At 37.6% G+C, this 18737-nt stretch overlaps 3 protein-coding genes across 14 annotated transcripts; all 3 read left to right on the top strand.

The window, feature by feature from the left end:
- Positions 1 to 624: 624 nt before the first annotated feature.
- On the top strand, positions 625 to 3599 carry LOC110423688 (SMAD/FHA domain-containing protein). Of its 3 annotated transcripts, none has more exons than XM_021437974.2 (3): positions 625 to 1088; positions 1500 to 2064; positions 2414 to 3599. In XM_021437974.2, the coding sequence occupies exons 2-3, from the start codon at positions 1655 to 1657 to the stop codon at positions 3246 to 3248; spliced, it is 1245 nt and encodes a 414-aa protein (XP_021293649.1). In that variant the 5' UTR covers positions 625 to 1088; positions 1500 to 1654; the 3' UTR covers positions 3249 to 3599. The 3 variants fall into 3 exon arrangements, with proteins under 3 accessions (XP_021293649.1, XP_021293652.1, XP_021293650.1); XM_021437977.2 differs by having other exon boundaries at positions 1485 to 2064; XM_021437975.2 differs by having other exon boundaries at positions 626 to 1088; positions 1508 to 2064.
- A 1816-nt stretch (positions 3600 to 5415) lies between these two features.
- LOC110423692 (Phototropic-responsive NPH3 family protein) lies at positions 5416 to 12958 on the top strand. Of its 10 annotated transcripts, none has more exons than XM_089784977.1 (8): positions 5416 to 5872; positions 5943 to 5985; positions 8833 to 8927; positions 9897 to 10041; positions 10129 to 10198; positions 10656 to 11060; positions 11182 to 11922; positions 12227 to 12958. In XM_089784977.1, exons 4-8 carry the CDS (start codon positions 9983 to 9985, stop codon positions 12695 to 12697), a joined length of 1746 nt encoding a protein of 581 aa, XP_089641103.1. In that variant the 5' UTR covers positions 5416 to 5872; positions 5943 to 5985; positions 8833 to 8927; positions 9897 to 9982; the 3' UTR covers positions 12698 to 12958. The 10 variants fall into 10 exon arrangements, with proteins under 10 accessions (XP_089641103.1, XP_089641102.1, XP_021293666.1 ...); XM_089784976.1 differs by having other exon boundaries at positions 5934 to 5985; XM_021437994.1 differs by having other exon boundaries at positions 5417 to 5985; positions 10662 to 10758; positions 10936 to 11060.
- Positions 12959 to 13495: 537 nt separating this feature from the next.
- On the top strand, positions 13496 to 18547 carry LOC110423693 (calcineurin B-like protein 3). Its single transcript, XM_021437995.2, has 9 exons — positions 13496 to 13820; positions 15425 to 15579; positions 15849 to 15931; positions 16116 to 16175; positions 16340 to 16448; positions 16743 to 16795; positions 17230 to 17310; positions 17973 to 18085; positions 18237 to 18547. Exons 2-9 carry the CDS (start codon positions 15456 to 15458, stop codon positions 18292 to 18294), a joined length of 681 nt encoding a protein of 226 aa, XP_021293670.1. The 5' UTR covers positions 13496 to 13820; positions 15425 to 15455; the 3' UTR covers positions 18295 to 18547.
- The last annotated feature ends 190 nt before the right edge of the window (positions 18548 to 18737 follow it).

Genomic DNA, 18737 nt, shown 5'->3' with positions numbered 1-18737 from the left:
AATGACTGCATTCTATTGGTCGGTTTTCTTTAGTGCTGGTTATGTTTGCGGATTTGAGATGTATCCAAATTTGCATTATAGCTGTTTGCACGAGCATATGAATCAAGGCAGCCCCAACTTTTGCTTGAAAGCAAATGTGACAATTACTCGCTGGTTTCTTGGCTTTAACTTCTTTCCGGATCCTAGCAGAGTTTTGCTTTGTTCGGTTTGATGCCTGTAGAGACCAAGCCCCTCATTGAAGCAGGCATACTAATGATACAGTCTTTGGAAATATAGGTCTGTTATGGCTTCTTTTACCATTTCTGGCTGAAGATAATCATTGTTACTCTCTTCAAGAATATCCAAATTGTATTTGTGAAACCATTGCTTTATATTGAAATTGTGAAGAGCAAGTGTTGTTTCTTGACAAACTGCTGTACTCATCATTCAAATGCAAAAATTGGGTGGATACTGCTGTATGTAGAGGTTATTGATACTAACCTACATTTAAATATCGATAGTAATAAAAATTATGATATTTGAGTATTGGATTCAATGATAAGTAGATGCATTTCTTGTTCAAGAAAAAGAAAAAATAATACCCTTGCAAGTTATGAACAGCATATGCGGGAGTAGGAGGAGCACAAGAAGTGAGACTAGCCCTTACCCTTAAAAATGGCTGATTCGAATGGGCTGATTGCTGACACCAAATGGGCTGGCTACCAAGGACTAGGATTTAACATAAGTCTTTACCGTACAAGTGTTGGGTCTTACTGACTCTTTCTGTGTCTCCGGTCCGGTCCATATTTATATTGACATAAGTTCAGGATGACAAAGATTATGTTGTAATACTGACAAACTGATGCTTAATACTAGGAAGAATAATTATTGGAGAAAGAAAGACAGGGAATCGCAGCATTTGATCCCTGGCATTGCGCCCGGAGATTGAAGCTTGTTGGTTGGGTTTGGTTTGGCATTTGGAAAGGAAATTGGGTTGACGATGATGACAGAGTCAGGGTGATAGCGTGTTGAATTCAATGTGGCGGATTGCTTTGCCTCTGCCTTCAGCGTTTCCTGCCTTGTTCTATGAACCCTAGCCACCAACCAAGGTCAGTCAGTGTCTGCGATTATTCATCTTCAACAAACATCTTTAATATATTAAGTAGTAGTAGTAGTAGTAGTATTGTTTGCTGGAATCGATTCTGTTAGAAGATTTATGGCCACAATTATGCATCCTATTCCCCCTTTTCAAGTTATAGTAACGTAGCAGCTGAACCATGTTAATATGATTGGTTGAAGAAAGATGGGTTTTTGGGAATCCTATCCATGTTCTAGAAAATCCAAACTCGATTTTACAATTTTATTCCACAACCCAAGTTTATCTGGTGTGCATTATTTTTGTTATCAAAAGGTTTCTTTCTTTTTTCCCTATTTTTTTTTTATTATCTGAAATTTTCTTGTCCGATATGTATTCTAGTAGTATTACATTACTCTAATATTTATAGGGTTTTTGGTTCAAGGGTTGCAGTTCAAGTGCAGGAATGAGGAGGAGGATTACTGCTAAAATTGACAGCCCGAATTATGATGCTGCTGAGTGGTGATATAAGAATATTAATCATTAACTATTGAATCAACAGACTTTGATTTTTTTTTTGAGTAATATAATTAATAAAAAATGTATGGAAGAGGTGGTCTTGATAGATTCAAAAAGGCTCAATCCTTGGAACCCTTCTCGGTCTCCCTAAATTCTGCCCCCAAAACCACACCCAAAGCTGTTCAAGCTCAACAACATTCACATTCTCAAAATGCAGTTGCTCAGCCTCAGCAGGAGGAGAACACTCAGCCTCAGCCAGCCACTCAGCTTGGCGGGGGTCAATCCATCTGGCAGCCTCCTGATTGGGCCATTGAGCCTCGGCCCGGGGTCTATTATCTTCAAGTTTTGAAGGAAGGACAGGTGCTTGATCACATTAATCTCGATAGACGCAGGCACATCTTTGGCAGGCAATATCATACTTGCGATTTTGTGCTTGATCATCAGTCTGTTTCACGTCAGCATGCTGCTGTCATTCCTCACAAAAATGGCAGGTCACTTCTATTTCCATTGCTTTTTTATTTTCTTTGGCCCTTTCTTTACTTCTATTCACACCTCACTATTATTTTCACTTCTCAGTACAGAATGATTTTAAAGGCTACTTCTTGATTCTACTACTTTGCTGAGTTTACTAGTTGACGATTAAAAATGACGTTGATTCTGTTTTGAAGTTCAAGTTATTCCTTTAGATTTGTAGTCATTGCTACACAACACAGTGTATTTCTATTTCTTAATAAATCATAGGTTATTCATTCTTGTGTATACAATTGATTTCTGAAGCTCCCAACTTCTTTCGAAAACCATATGTAAAGTGTAATTCACCAGCTGTTCTAACCTCAACAGCATATATGTCATCGATTTGGGATCGGCACATGGAACATTTGTTGCAAATGAGCGATTGACTAAAGATACCCCCGTTGAGCTTGAAGTAGGGCAATCTTTGCGCTTTGCTGCATCAACGAGAACTTATATATTAAGGAAGAATAATGCAGCTCTATTTCCTCGTCCTCCATCCCCAACTGAGATAAATTTACCCCCACCACCTGATCCTTCTGATGAAGAGGCCGTTGTAGCTTATAATACAATTATAAATCGTTATGGTCTGAGCAAATCGGACCTGCTGCCCAAATCCAATGTGTCTGGCAGGTCATTGTCTGGAAGAGAAGGCAGCACAGAGCCAGAGAGAGCCTCAAAGAGAATGAAGAAACTAAAAGTGACCTTCAGGGATCAAGCTGGGGGAGAGCTGGTTGAAGTCGTTGGAATTTCAGATGGTGCAGATGTAGAAACTGAACCTGGGCCTCTAGGTGTGAAAGAAGGAAGTCTTGTTGGAAAATATGAATCTCTTGTACAGACAACAGTCATTCCTAAAGGTAAGGAGGCATCATCTGTAAAGGAAGACGATGGTTTTCAGAAAGGTGTGACTGATAAACTGCAAGAAGTCTTGAATAAGGTAAAAAATGCTCCAAAAGGTGGGATTTATGATGATCTTTATGGAGAATCTTTATCTGACAAAGTTGGTTCTTCATGGGCATACTCATCTGTTAGTTGTGCTGGTAGACAAGGTTCTCCTACTCAGGATGATACTACAGGAAAGGCTATTGGTGTCTCAAGTGGAAATCCTAGAAGTAAGTCTGCCTCTTATGATGATGATAGTGAAGATGATTTATTTGGTGACTGATTGAATTAAGATGAAAGCTCTTGCAACTTGCGTCATTCTCTCAAAAAATGACAGAAAATAAGTTATCTCTGGACATAGCAGGCTATTTCCTATGAAGTTGGAGCAATTTTGTTGTAACTTATTAGCAAAATTTTCTTTGTACATTGTACTGTCAACCTGAGATTGGGGATTTGAATGCCCATGATGTTCTTGGAACATGACCGAAAGAGAATTAGCTGTAGCAAATTTTGAATCCTGGTATGTGGTTCAATCTTTCTTCTTTTTGTCCATTGTTGTTTCAGTTGCAAGTGGTGTCTGCACATGATTATGATAGGCTGTTTCCGCTTTTAATCCTAGCTAATCTTGAAGGAATGTTGTTTTGTGTATTGAGTATTGAATACTAGTAGCTGCTTTCCATTTGAGTCCTTTGTTTTTTCCAAACATTGGTGTAGAATGTGGGGGAGCAAGGCTTGTTAATTTTGTAAATATATATATGTATGTTAGGGCTATTATTTAATTTGTAACAAATGGTGTGGGTAGACTGGGCCAGATGGAAACAGCAACGAGTAGTGAATATTAGCAAACAATGCAGGGGCCAGGGGCTGGGCAGTGGGAAGCGTCAGATTGGGCCCAAAGCAGAGCCCCCTTGCAATAATTCTCATTCTCCAATCTCCACTAAAATTTGTTTCCTTGTTAAGAGCAAGGGATCCTTGAAAACAACTAGTATATATAGAAATATTAGTTTTGATTATAACTCATCACCTAAACCCTAAAACAGAGAAAGAGAAAGAGAAAGAGAAAGGGGGAATTTCATTCGGTGAGACTTAAGCAATGCGGTGGCAGCAACTAAAACAAAAGAGTGCAACTGCATGCCCAAACATGGGAGAGCCATTTGACTACTCCCATTGAAACCTATACCTGTACCCATGCCCACACCCACCTCATCATTGGGATTTAGGAACTATTTACTTTGTCATTAATTAATTTGAAATTTGATAAGAAAAGGAAGAAGAGAAACATTTCAGACTTTTTCATTACAGGAAATGAGATCGTAGGTGTCCGACACTGTCATCCAACTTGATAACAAAAAACATCTTACAGTCCCTTAACAAATATTGTCATTGTTTCCTATGCGAATCAAGTATATATCACTTATTTGCCATTTCCATTTCTATTTCCATATATATAAATAAATAAGTCGCTTTGATATTTTGTTAATTTATTGAATTACTTTGTTTCTAACATATATATATATATATATATATATATATATATGTAAACACACATGCACATTCTCCAATCATAGCACACAAGATCACTAAAAAGCAAAAGTAATTATGATGATGGATGATTAGCATGTTATTGTGATCATCATGGATCTGTATGATTGACATAAATAAAATGGCTATGCCTAGGACCACTGCTAATTTTTGCTAATTTATTAATACAAAGCTTAATTTGTCAAACCATATGAACTATTTTAATTTCTTAACACACACCTACTTGGGATTATTGAAAGGATGGGAGAGGAGTGGGAGTGGCGGACCCTCACCCTCTCCTCTCCCCATCTGTTTCACATTATACCAAGTTGGAGCACCAGCCAAGCCACACGTGGGAATCACAATGCAAACACGTCTGCATATACATACATACACCCAGACACTGCGACTGCAAATATTGACAGGACAGGGTGAAAAATTCAAATGCCTGTCTGTGTTTGGCCTCCCAAACAACCAACAAGCAGGGTCACAAAGATCCCATCAGACTGATACGGAAGCAGCGCAACCAACGGTAGAGGACAAGACACGTGGCCGACATGCAAATCAGGGAAAGGCCAACCCGAGGGCTAATGAGAAGGAGAATATACCTACATAGACATAGTGGGGGGTATCATGATGAGCCTTGCACAGGGGATCTTTCCATGGTGGTCCCACCATCCCTTCCTTTTAGTTGGGGGTGGAGTGGGGGGCAGGCACCTCTTAGCAAGTCTCTCTTTGAGTCTTAGCCCACTGCCCACTTGCGTTGCATGCTTTTTCTCGAATTCAATCATAGAGCACCAATTTCAAGCTAAGGCCTAGGCTCGGCCCCTTGGGGTTGGGGAGGCTGCACTGCCACACTCACAATTGACGTCCCCCAACAGCTGAAAATGATAAAGAGAAGAGAAGAAGAGACTGCTCCTTAATTTTACTTTTTCTTTTCGGATTCTATTCAAAGCAGCTTATGATAACATGCCTTTGATACATTACCATGTTGACTAATCCCAACCAACCACTTTTCCATCCTATTCCTCTCTCTCTCTCTCTCCGACTGTCCTGGTTAGACATTGGGACACCCATTCTTCTCTAGTTGGCGTGTCTCTTTAGTTGAGTCTAGCAGAAACCCATAAGCTAGCTCCCGTCCCGCTCCCTTTCGCTCTCCCTCTCCCTCTCCCTCTCTCCCTCCTGGATTACATGCATGAAGCAAATAAGATATCCCTTTCGTGCCTCATCTCATATATGCATTATATTGCATCGCATGTTCATATAGGTTGATGTAAATATGTTATCTTCCATTTTAGCAGCCTATACTGCTGGCCTTATATCAGAAAGTAGTGCCGCTGCTTCTGCTTCTTTCTCATCCTGGGGCAGTCACTTGGAGTCTCAAGGGTAAATATAAATAAATATATATATATATATTGCAGCTTTCGGCATCCTAAGCTCGTAACAGGTACTGCAGGCTTGGAAGCAAGTTAAAGAACTTCAACAAGCAGATCATTGGGGTATGTTTCTTGCTCTCCGTGTAGTAATTATATATACTAATAAGTAATTTCCTTTTCCTTTGGGGATTGCCCCATATATATTGGTTAAGTCCGAGCCCCAGTGCCAGCGATAATAGCTGGGCTAATTGGGATGATTTGATTGACAGAAATCTTCTTGACTTGTTGTTGTTGTTTCCCACTGAAATCCCCAACCAAAGGCTCTGCCTGCTTTTTCACTCTGTCATATGCGGATATAAGTTCTCCCATACTTTGCTCTGCTACAAGATAAAAAAAAAAAATTGGGAAAAGGAAAGAAAATTCCGAATAGAAAAAGGACAAGAAGACAATAGTAAAACCTTTTGTGAGCACTTGTTTATGATGATCAGTTATATATAAAAGAGTAGCACACTAGATCTGGATGGCATCATCTATATAGATATAGATATAGATATATATATATATATATATTATTAATCATACTTTGAAAGTCATATGAGCAAGGCTGACATAAGCATGCATCACATTTCATGGATTCTTCATGCATGCTCTCACCTTGAGAAAAGTTGTGGTCATTTTCCTATTACTATGAGGAAGAAAAACCTCAGGGCTCAAGTTGCTTTAATTTGCCCAAGTACTTGGATGCTGTGCTGCATAAGCATTAGCATGCACCGTGCAACCTTTTTTTGTTTTTTACTTTGATCTGCCACGGAAAGCACAGACCACTAGGTTGGATTTCAGCCAATCAGTGTTGATAAAAAGCACTACATTTTATCTTCCATTTTGCCCCTTAATTTTCATTCCTAGTTCTAACTAGTATTATTTTTTGTTGGCTAAATGCTCCCATGACAGCTACCCAAGCAAACCTAAGCCACTTATTTTTATCTTTTTCAGAAAGTTAGTCATCAGCCACTTTCCCCTTTATTATAATTAGTTGGTCATCCCGTAGCATGAAATGCATATCCGAAAGTTGACAACAATATATATCAACCTTGATTACGATTAATTAATTTCCATCAAGTCCGTCAGATTCTAACTGATCAAAAATTTCCTCCCTTCAACATTAGGAAAACCAGTTTTCATATATATTAATTTGGATGATCACTCGGATTATTCCAGATAGTCCATGTATATACTTATACTTGATGGAAACTCACCACCTGCCTAAAGCCGGACGAAAGTCGAGTCCATGATCCACAAAAATTGATGCCAGTGAGCTAGCTAGCTACTTCTATTCCGTCCGCAAGGCTAATTGCTATATGCCTAGCTACTTTCTTGCAGCGAGTTATATTCTTTAGATATATCTATATGTATGCTCGATACCTTTCACCCCGTCTTAATTGATTGCTGATATTAAATAGTTTGGAGAAGTATATATGTCAAGCCATCTGCATGCACAGAAGAATCATATTGTGTTGATGACGCATGATATTTTTCTTTTGATTTGAGTTTGGAACGAGTTTACTGAGATAAGATTAGGAAAGTAGCGTGCTGCAGTTCATGCCCATACCCAACTCTAAAATGCTAGTATCTCATATATGTGAACATACATATATGTTCAGAAACCTATGCATATGTAGCCTGTTTCTTATGACATAAAGTATAGTAGTATTTTAATGAACATTGGCTCAAGCATATGACTGTAATTAAGACTGCTTAACAACATATTTCCCACATTCTCAAGATCACTAATCAAGATGGATGATATGCTATATATATTTCCAGTCCATCCTTCCCTGAAAGGAAAATTCTTTTAGAAAAAGACAAGCCTAGAAATTATTTAGATAGATGTACAAATTCGTTCAAACTGTTTGGAGGAAGGAAGGAAAATAGAGAAGTGAGGAGAGAAAAAATGGAGGAGGGGAAGGAAAACTGTTTTTCCTTTTCTTGTTTTTGGTATGAAAGATAGAAAATAGAGGCAAGGAAGGAGGCTAGAGGTAAATATTATAAATAAAATGATTGACTTAGATAAAAAGACTGTTTTCCTCCCAATTTAGAGAGAAAAGAAAGAAGTAAATCCTTCCATTTTCTTATTCACTTTCTTTCTTTTCTCTCCTACCAAATATAAATATATGATTTAGATGGATTAGGCTGACTATCATCAATGAATAATTAATGCATGTATGCAAAAGAATACATAAGCTTTCACTTTCGAAAATTTTAGTACATGGGATTTAGCTTTATATGAAGATATGGGCCAAGATGGATGACGTTATTCTTTCGTTTTAGCTGCTATATATATATATATATATATATACATACATATATACTAATGAATTTGTGTGACTTAGGAATAAATTCATAGGGACCTGTACATTGCTGCTTGGGAGTAGGACCTAAGAATAAGAGGTTCCATTGTATTGAAAACAATTAAATGGGAACACAGACTAATAGGGAGAGAAATTAAATATTTAGATAGTGGATTAGAGTGCATACAGGTGTTATGTTTGATAGCAGTAGGGACACTGACGTGTTAATCAAGGTAATGGTCAATAACTGCAACTCATGTTTCTGTAAGATAAATAATTTTAGGCAAACTTCATTCATTGTTCTCGAGCCTTTCAGTTTCATGTAGTAACATGTGTCGAGGAATTGGCAGAACAAGTTAAAAAGACACTGAAGCCAGGTGAAACTTGAGCTAACAATTTAATACATAGCTGAAGAAACTAAATGAACTTCAATTAAACTGCCAAGGTATGATTAGATAAATGGCTTTCAGAAGAGGTTTAAAACTTAAAGCCGGAAAGCTTGCTAATATGTATATATATTGTTTCTTCAAGACTCTCGTGGCTTCCACGCGCGCTATCAAATCTCACTCCAGTGCATGACAGCAAAGAGGTGATTTTTATTTTTTTCTTTTTGATTTTGCAGGTGAAGACATATTATTACATGCTAAAGGGCTTTGTAGGGTTCTATACAGGAAAGGTCATGAAGATGATGGGACCCCTTGTTGAATAAAAGTTGAGGTGATTGAGCCTAGCTACTTCCCAAAGTTGTGTTAATCATACATTGCATTTATATAGGTAACACTTTTGCATACTGATTACTGACTGAAGCTCTAGTATGTAGATTGGACCTTCTCGTTGTCTACTTCTTCTTCTTCTTCTTCTTCCACTTCCCACTCCCTCGGCCTCTCCCCTTCTTTACCTCACAGCTTCTTGTCCCTGTCATTTTCTTTTCCATGTTTCTGAACTGCATAATGGATGAGTTTATTCATTCACCAATATTCATTCAACTCTAGCAGCTATATTTTGACAGCCCCATTTTGCCTTAGAGATTATTCTTTCTTTGTAAGTATGTCCTCCACACTCGGTTTATTTCGTAATTTTGGCCTGCATGCATTGATACGATGATATCCTCTTCCAAAACTATTATGTCGACTTTGGCCTGTCTTCCAGCTTCTCATTAGTTGTCTTTGCCTTTTTCCATTCTTCTTTTAACTCCATCCGTAATTGGCAAATGAACAGAAAATGGATGAGAAGAAAGAAGAGCATGGATCAGGGACAGACGAAGAGTTAAAAAACAGAACAAATAAATTTTGCACCTAACCCCACCCTTACATTAAACGTATATTCTGCAATTACCAACTTTGGTGTTGAAAGCAGTGGAAACCATTTATTTTGGCTGATCATTCGGTTTCTTTAATGGCTCTTTCAGTAATATCTGCAGTTACCAAAAACCAGTATCCTGTAAAGAAACAAAGGGGTTATGTCAACGTAACCGTAATTAATTAATGGAGGCGACTGCTCTTGTCAGAGTATGCACGTGCCTCGACACGTGCATTGTGGCTGTGGGTTTTCCTGTCTGTTTGTATGCATGTTACTACTACATGTTCTTCTTTCATGCTACCTGATAGCATTAATATGTTTTTATCTTTCGACAGAATCCATTTTGGAAATGTATTTACTAATATCACCAAGCCTTGAATCTTTCAGACACCGTCTCTTCATCAAACGTTGCAGTGTTGCAAGGGGAAAAATTAATCATTCACGACCTTTTGATTAAAGGAAGAGAAAAAAAAATGAAGTTTATGAAAATTGGGACAAAGCCAGACACCTTCTACACAGAAGAGGCTACCAGGTATAACAAGTGCGACTGTCCTTATTTTACACAACTGGCAACAATCACAAGCTTTAAATCTAATAGAGTTGGCGATTGGCAACGCAGGACTGTGATTTCAGACATACCAAGCGATCTTACAATAAGGATTAACAACATTTGTTATCTTCTTCATAAGGTATCGTTTATTGAGTTCATCATATTGGATATAAATAAATATATTGCCTCGAGTAGTGGCATAAAAGATGGTCCTGCGGATCAGCATTCTTCATCATATGTTATGCATCCTTGTCTTATTTGAATGGTTTCTAGCGTGTGTCACATTTAGACTAGAGTCAGCATTTTGGAGAAGTAGAGTCCAGCTTGTTACCTCTGTCAAGAAGACAGATGGTTTTACTTGGTACACTCAACATGACACAGCCGAGGTAGATAGTCCCTTGCTTAGAACTGAAAACATCAGCCATAGAAAGGTACCTGAAAGGCAGACATTAGGCAATTTGAATGTGAAAGACGAAAATTCCTTTTGGAAAAATCTAGAAATTTGAACAAGTGATTAAGTTACAATACATTACTAATTCATTCAGGATTGGTGAGTCAATATAACTTAGCCTCTAAATTAATCGTGCTATTTTTAGTTGCAGTTTCCACTTGTTCCAACATGTGGACTCCTACAACGACTCTGCTCTGATTCTGAGGATTCTGACATTGTAATCATAGATCTTCATGATATCCCCGGAGGTGAAGATGCTTTCGAACTCTGTGCTAAATTTTGCTATGGGATAACAATCAATCTCAGCGCCCATAACTTTGTACCTGCATTTTGTGCTGCTAAGTTCCTTAGAATGACTGAATCAATTGAGAAGGGAAATTTTGTTCTAAAACTGGAAGCTTTCTTCAATTCATGCATTCTTGAAGGTTGGAAGGACTCGATTGTCACACTACAGACTACAATAAAGTTACCTGAGTGGTCAGAGAACCTTGGAATCATTAGAAGGTGCATTGATTCTATTGTAGAGAAAATCCTCACACCCCCAGCAAAGGTTTTACATCTATTTTCCTGCTTCTATATTTTCCCCCAGAAAGAATATCCAAAACAGTATTTTTTTAAAATCGTGTGCTCTTCAAGGTATACGTTAGGTTAATCTTGATGACTTCCTGCAGGTTTCATGGTCCTACACTTATACTAGGCCAGGATACGTCAAAAAACAACACCAGACTGTCCCAAAAGATTGGTGGACAGAAGACATATCTGATCTTGACATAGACCTGTTTCGATGCATAATTACTGCTGTTAGATCAACCTATATGCTGCCACCGCAGCTCGTTGGTGAAGCTTTGCATGTTTATGCCTGTCGTTGGCTACCAGACACTACAAAGTCTAGACCCCCACAGAGTTCAGGTTCTCTGACTGAAGAATCTATGGAAAAAAGCAGGCGAATTCTTGAATTCATTGTGAGCATGATTCCTGCTGATCGAGGTTCAGTTTCAGTTGGCTTCTTGTTAAGGCTCCTTAGCATTGCAAATTATGTAGGAGCCTCCCCAGTAACGAAGACTGAACTGATAAGGAGAGCTGGTCTGCAATTTGAGGAGGCAACGGTAGGTGATATGCTACTTCCTTCCCAGTTGTCTTCTGATCAGCACTACTATGATATTGACTTGGTTTCAGCAGTATTGGAAAGTTATTTGGTGCTATGGAGAAGACAAAACCCTGCATCTGCAGAAAACAGCCACTTGCTTAGATCAATTAGAAAGATTGGAAAGCTTATAGATTCCTATCTTCAAGTTGTTGCAAGGGATGTCAACATGCCAATATCCAAACTAGTTTATGTAGCTGACGCATTGCCAGATAGTGCGAGGGGAGACCACGATGGCCTTTATAAGGCAATTAATATTTATCTCAAGGTGAGACCAATTTACTAATCAATCGCCAATTTTTCATATTTGTATTTTGGGCGGACTGGTACACTGATATGTCTGATGTGAATTCTCATTTCTTCAGTCCTTGTGCTTAAAGCATTTAGGAATGTTGATTGGATATGCATGTCTTTTGTTTTAGTTATTCATTCATTAAATGCAAGTGGAGTTTTTGGATTATTGAGTTGTTGATAGCCCGAAAAACATAGTAGTATAAGGACCAAAAAGTTCCATCTTACATCCATCTCACAGATTGTATTTCTTCCAACATGGTCCTGATTGATTTAAGCAGGAGCACCCTGATCTCAGTAAAGCAGAGAAGAAGAGCCTGTGCAGAATGCTAGACTGCCAGAAACTGTCCCCAGAGATACGTGCCCATGCTGTGAAGAACGAGAGGCTACCATTGAGAACAGTGGTGCAAGTCCTCTTTTTCGAACAAGAGAGTGGTTCCAGGGCAACAGGTCATAAACCAGAGCTGATCTCCAAAGCAAGACAGACACAAGCTACGGAAGAAGAGGGTGATAAGCCGCAACAAGAGGCAAGGAGAAAGAACACGGTTACTGAAAGCAGCGAAAGTGAGCATCACGAAAAGATGAAAAGCTTGGAGGGAAAGGGGGTGAGAGGGGACATTGGGGAAGCAGAATCCGAGAAGGGCAAAGAAAGGAGAGGTGAAGCGAATTCTGCAAGCAAAGTGGATCCCAAGAAGATAGTACAAAGGAGAAGTAGATCAGACCAAGGGCATGATAAAGGTCGAGAGAGATAGTCGAATTACTGCAATCAAATTCTGAACTTGAAGACTCCCTCTTCCCTAATTCTCTGTGCTATTGTGTTTCGTGTACCCTTTTGCATATATAATTGCATTGCAGTAAGTAATGCACCATTTGTGGTAGCTAGGCAAAAAGAGTTCCTATCAGACCAGAAAAAACAAAAGGAAAAAAGCGACTTCTTTTCAGCTGTAAAGACCAATAAATAACTTAGTTACAGTACTGTCCTATTGAATAGAAGAAAAGAGTTGGTTCGTGAACCGAAATCCTACCATAAGTACGCATTAGTTTTGCAGATGAATAGAACAGGAGAAGTATAAGCCATCGCTTCCAGCTTCTTTAACTGTTGTCATTGAAACAGAATAAGTGCATCATCAACAACGCCCGGCTCAAGTGAAGGCAGAGGATTTCTAATCCCCTCAAAATCTTGAATTCTGTTTTATGTACTACAAGAATGCGGTTAACATCAAACTCGTTCCCAACATGATACCATAACATAAATAAACAGTTGGCTAGCCTTGTAGACTTCTAGGCTCTGGCTAAACAGAATCAAGCAACCAAAACACAAGTGATGCAGAGCCAGATGTGCCATTGGGTTTCTAAGAAGTTACCAAAAATGATATATTCAAAACATTGGCAGTTCATTGGTTGAACATAGAGATTACTTGTAAGGGGTGTGCCATTACATTTACATGGATCCGTGATAAAGAGGGTTCATCTAATTTGTAACTTGTCAAGGCTTTGGTTGGGTTGTAAAACAAGAGCCGGAACGCTTAATGGTGTTCCCTTTAATGTGGGTTCTGTTGTTTCCCCGAATGTCGGAGTATGGAAGGTTTTTATTTGTGTGTGTGTATCTGTATAATCAATAATCAAATCCGAAATCATAAATCAGAATCATTGTGTGTAGTAAAGCAGTAATTGCACTAGCACTATAGTATATTATATTATAACCCACCTTGGGCCTTTGGCGTTAGCAGTGGGCACCTCGTTTCCGTAATCCAGAGACTAACAAAACAGAGAAAAACAATTAGTCAGTCGGACATGCCTCACCATCAGAATCTTGACTGCTCTTCTTCACCTTCCTTTCTCTTCCTCATTTCTCCTCTCTGCTTCTTCTGAAAGGTAATATATACTAGTATATTATTTGTTAAAATGAAAATTCTGTCTCCATGACTCTGTTTTCTTTGTTTTATTAAAAGCCCTAATCTTTGCTTGTTTGGTTTGATCTGTTTCTGTTTGTAATTGCGTGAACCATGTCTGGATTTTTGGTTGCCATTGGAGTTCTCGAATCGGATTTTGGGCTTGTTGGATCCTCAATGTGCAATGCTTTGATTAACTGCTGTAACGTCGGTTTTTATTTCATTCTTCCCCGTTTGAATTGCTATGGCCAAAGAGCCAGATTTCGTTGCATACTCGTACAATCACTTTTCAATATAAACGATATAAGCATCTCCTTGGAATTTTACTTGTCTTTCTTTTTATATCTGATATCGAATGCAGTGATGGTTTTCTCTCATCGCTTTAGTCTCTCCTACACCATTTTGTATCCGGCCTCGAAATTCTTGCCATATGCAGTTCTACCTCTGGGGCTTTTATTCACTGTCTAATTCTTAGAATTTCAAGCATGCCACTTAATGTTAAACTTGCTCTTGCTATGAATCAATTATACTAGAAAGGAAGAATCTTTGAACCTCTTATTTGAGGCACCCAGCTTTTACTTCTTCTGCTTGCTTCCCAGTGGCCTCAATGGATATTTCTGTTAGACCGGTGTAAGTGGAATGGAGATGCAAGGATGCTCTTTAGATATTTTTAACTGAGTTAGTCTCTGACGGTGCTTTTGAAAACATAACATAAGGAAGACAACATGGTGCATATATCAGCCCTCTGTGCAAAATTACAGAATTATCGCTGCATTTTGCCTTTGTAGTTTACATAGCCTATTAGAATAGCATGCATGCATGCAAGCATTTATTCACATTTCCAATTTCGCCAATATTTTTCGTCTTGTATTTCTGCTTTGTCTGTCACCCAGAAGACTGGAAACGGAAAAATCTATTCGATTCTGACTGCTGCTCAACATTCAATTGGTTGTAATGTTCCAATGATTCTTTTTGTTTAATTTCAAATAGCTACGGAATTGGATTGAATTTTATCTTTGCTTCTTGGAAATTCAAAATCGATTGCAAAATGGTTTAGGCTTGTGTTCCCTGCATATTTTGTGGCTTTCTAAGACGACAAAGGAGATGGGAAGGAATCATCAGATTAATAACTGAGTTTAGTTGGTGACATGTGGAACATTTTCTCTTCTTGTTGCATGTTCACATCAAATCAAACAAAATTTGTTATCAACTTACAATTATCTTATAGTTGCCCTATATTAGCTTCTACCTTTGATTATGTTCAGTTATTGTTTTATACTTTTCTCATGCATTTTCTAGTTGAAATTAAAAAAACACGTGCTACATTTAGGTGCATTTTTTTTTCAGAAACATGTCCTCTTGGAATTTAATTTATTTTCAAGTATGTGTCAAATTATTCTGATGTGCTGTGTTTACTTTTGGTTTAGAACTTGTTATCTATGTGCACACATAGAGTTTCTAAATTCAATCTTTGGTATGTTGGGGAAATTATATTATGGGTTTTAACGTCAACAACTTGCCAGTTTCTTGGGTATTCTTCAAGATAAAGCTCTCAACGTTTAAGAGTTGGGTTCCTCTTGTGTGCAGTTATGGAGCATTTTGATATCTGGAAAAGATCATGGTGCAGTGCCTAGAAGGATTAAAGCATTTATGTGCTGCAGTCATTAATTGTTGTGATGCTGATTTATATAAGCAACCTAAGGGTCTGGAAGATCCGGAAGCTCTGGCAAGGGAGACTGTGTGTATGTTTACATTTTTAGTGATATTTTCGGTCAAAATTGAAGAATGATTTTTTTGTTTTATTTACAGTTCTAGGTGAAGAATGATCATGTAAAGTGATGAAATGCACCAGCATGGTGATCTTTTTCCTTTCTCCTAAATTTTAAGGGAAACTTGATCATTTTTAATTAATTTTATTCTGTGACTACCAGTTGCACTTTTTCAATTTTCATTGGAAAAGGAGATATGGACAGTGCCTAGATATTTACTCTTCTTCCCCCTTCAAATGCAGTTAGTGTAAGTGAAATTGAAGCCCTGTATGAGCTATTTAAAAAAATCAGCAGTGCTGTGATTGATGATGGGCTGATCAACAAGGTAATTTATCATTAATTTTTAGATATGCTTGTGCTGTTACATTCTTTGCAGCTTCTGCACAAAAATAGACTTTCTTTCATATCAATATAATCTGAAGCCTGCCCTTTTAAGCAGAAATATTTTCTGAATGCTTGATACATTTCTAATTTTAGTTTTCTTGCTCTTTACTTATTTTATGTTACAGGAAGAATTTCAATTGGCATTGTTTAAGACAAACAAAAAGGAGAGCTTATTTGCAGATCGGGTATCTTTTTACTGTGAAAAATTTAGCATCGTCAAATGAGTGTTAATTTGCTTTCTTGCTTTTCACCCCCTGGATTTTTCCCCCTTTGGTGGTTCTCGCTCAACAGACTTTATATAACTTACCACATACTCATGGTGCTTGAGATTGCTGTTCAAACTATGTAGGTATTTGACTTGTTTGACACCAAGCACAATGGAATACTTGATTTTGAAGAGTTTGCACGTGCTTTGTCTGTATTTCACCCCAATGCACCAATTGATGATAAAATTGAGTGTAAGTTCACTTAACATTTCAAGGACTTATTGCATTTGTAGCTAATATTAAGAAAATGTACAATGTCTCCATCAAGAGCAGAGAAAAGGGGCTATAGCTCATTATAAGCACTTGCAGCATGTCTCCCTTCTTGGGTTTTTGAGGGAGGGCTGGCATATGAACCTCATTGATAGAGTGCCTAAATTATGATACATCATTAAGTTTTATAGAATTAGTCATCTCCAGCACTTTCAACATTAGCTTTCCTCATGATTACATGGTGAAGTGCATTTATGAATGTTATTGGAATTGCAGTTTCATTCCAGCTGTACGATCTCAAACAGCAAGGGTTCATAGAGAGACAAGAGGTATCTTATTATTTTTGTGCTAAATGAATAAATGAAGACTTGTCAACATTACACTTACTAATCTTTACTCTAAAAAATCATTTTGAAATTATTACAAGCGTCAAATATTGCTATGATGTTTACTTTGTAGTTTTCTAACTAGGTTTCTGCACTGTAATTCATTTGTCGAAGGTTATATGTAGGCACCAGAAATCTGAATTTACAGCATATTTCTGCTGTTTTGTTCTTTTGGTGATAATATTACTGGTACTTTCAGTTCTATTATGTTCACTAGGTACAGCAGTGTCTGGAACAAAGTAACATTTTCTGTTCTCTAGTATTATTCTTTTTCAAGGCAAATATATTACCAGCATGGTTGTTTCCTGCAACATAGTATGTTCTATGTTTTTTGAGACATCTCTGAAGTACTGTGACCATAAATCTTTAACGTATAGGTAAAGCAAATGGTAGTAGCCACGCTTGCTGAATCTGGTATGAATCTGTCAGATGATGTTATCGAGAGTATCATTGACAAGGTGCTTCCTTAATTGATTGTAGTGATTTGTTGTTTGAGGCGGCATGTTGTTATTTACTTGTTCCTCTACTATAGCTAATTAAGGCTGCCCTTTCTGTATTTGTCTTCTCTGATTTATATTATTATGTTAGTGGACTTGTTCCTTGATGCACTCATAGACATGTTGTTCCTAGTTTTCATTTGTTTTAACGCTGTGCTTCTCACGATCTTCATGGATGTGTCTAAACTAGTAGTTTGAAAATTTAATTTCCATCCATATATTGGTAAGTTGAAAAGCTTTTCCATGTGTTGAAGGAAGCAATTATTAGAACAATGAAGTATGAAGGACAGAGCAACTCCTGAGTTGTACAAACATTGAAATATGAAGAATTTTACTAAATTACAATTAGATACATAGAGTTGCGGTGTTTAAACTGAGACATCAATGGAGATGCTATGTCTGTGCTGTTAAGTTACATCTTAGGAAGCAGCAGTTAGGTTTGAAATTTATGCTGGTTTTGTTTTCAATAGATAATCAATTTACATGATGCTGCAGGTCTGAGAGATGTTTAGAAGTAGTGTAAGCACAGCGTCAGTGCTGTTTTTAGTGTTAGTGTCATGAACTAATTGATTCACACATATGGTGGTGTAACTATATTTCGCCTAAATTTGTTTATTGGATAGACCTTTGAGGAAGCTGATACTAAACATGATGGAAAGATTGACAAGGAAGAGTGGAGAAGCCTTGTTTTGCGGCATCCTTCGCTTTTGAAGAATATGACTCTTCAGTATCTCAAGTATGTTGGTTATTAACACTTGAAAACTAGTGATATAAGTGTCTCTCCATGTTGGAGGGAAGGGAAGATGATATAGATTATAAAGTTTTTGGAAGCAAAATTATGCATAGAAGGGAGCCTTGTTATTAACTTTGTGTCTCTTGGTGAACAGAGACATCACCACTACATTCCCAAGTTTTGTTTTTCACTCACAAGTTGATGATACCTGAGGATGAGACCCAGTTGAAGACGCAGATGAAGATGGTTGCATGTGCAACGGCGAAATTCTGTGTTTCGAAGTAGAGCCGTCTATGTTCCTTTTGTTTTTGCAGCTTGAAACACTGGCTTCTTTCTTCCGAGTATTTATTTGTTGTTTTTGTGGTTTAGGGGGAAATCATGTGTAAACAATTAAGAGTGGAATCATCATTTGTTATGTTAAATTAATTACTGAATCAAAGACTACAAACTGGTATTGCCATCGCCCATCGATGCCAAATTGGACTCTTTAGATTATAAATAAATAAAAACTATATATATATATATATAATTAAATTATAAAATTTAAGAAAACATTGGCCTTTTTGGTTGGCAAATTAAATAATAAAAAATTTAACATAATATAATTTATAAACCGAAAAAGTTATTTAACATCTGTAATTTTATATAAGGAGGC

Source organism: Theobroma umbraticum, unplaced genomic scaffold (assembly GCF_002168275.2).
Source record: "Theobroma umbraticum cultivar Fairchild unplaced genomic scaffold, ASM216827v3 scaffold_204.0, whole genome shotgun sequence".
Taxonomy (NCBI): domain Eukaryota; kingdom Viridiplantae; phylum Streptophyta; class Magnoliopsida; order Malvales; family Malvaceae; genus Theobroma; species Theobroma umbraticum.
The sequence above is the reverse complement of the archived record's forward strand: the minus strand, read 5'-3'. Positions and strand labels throughout refer to the sequence as shown.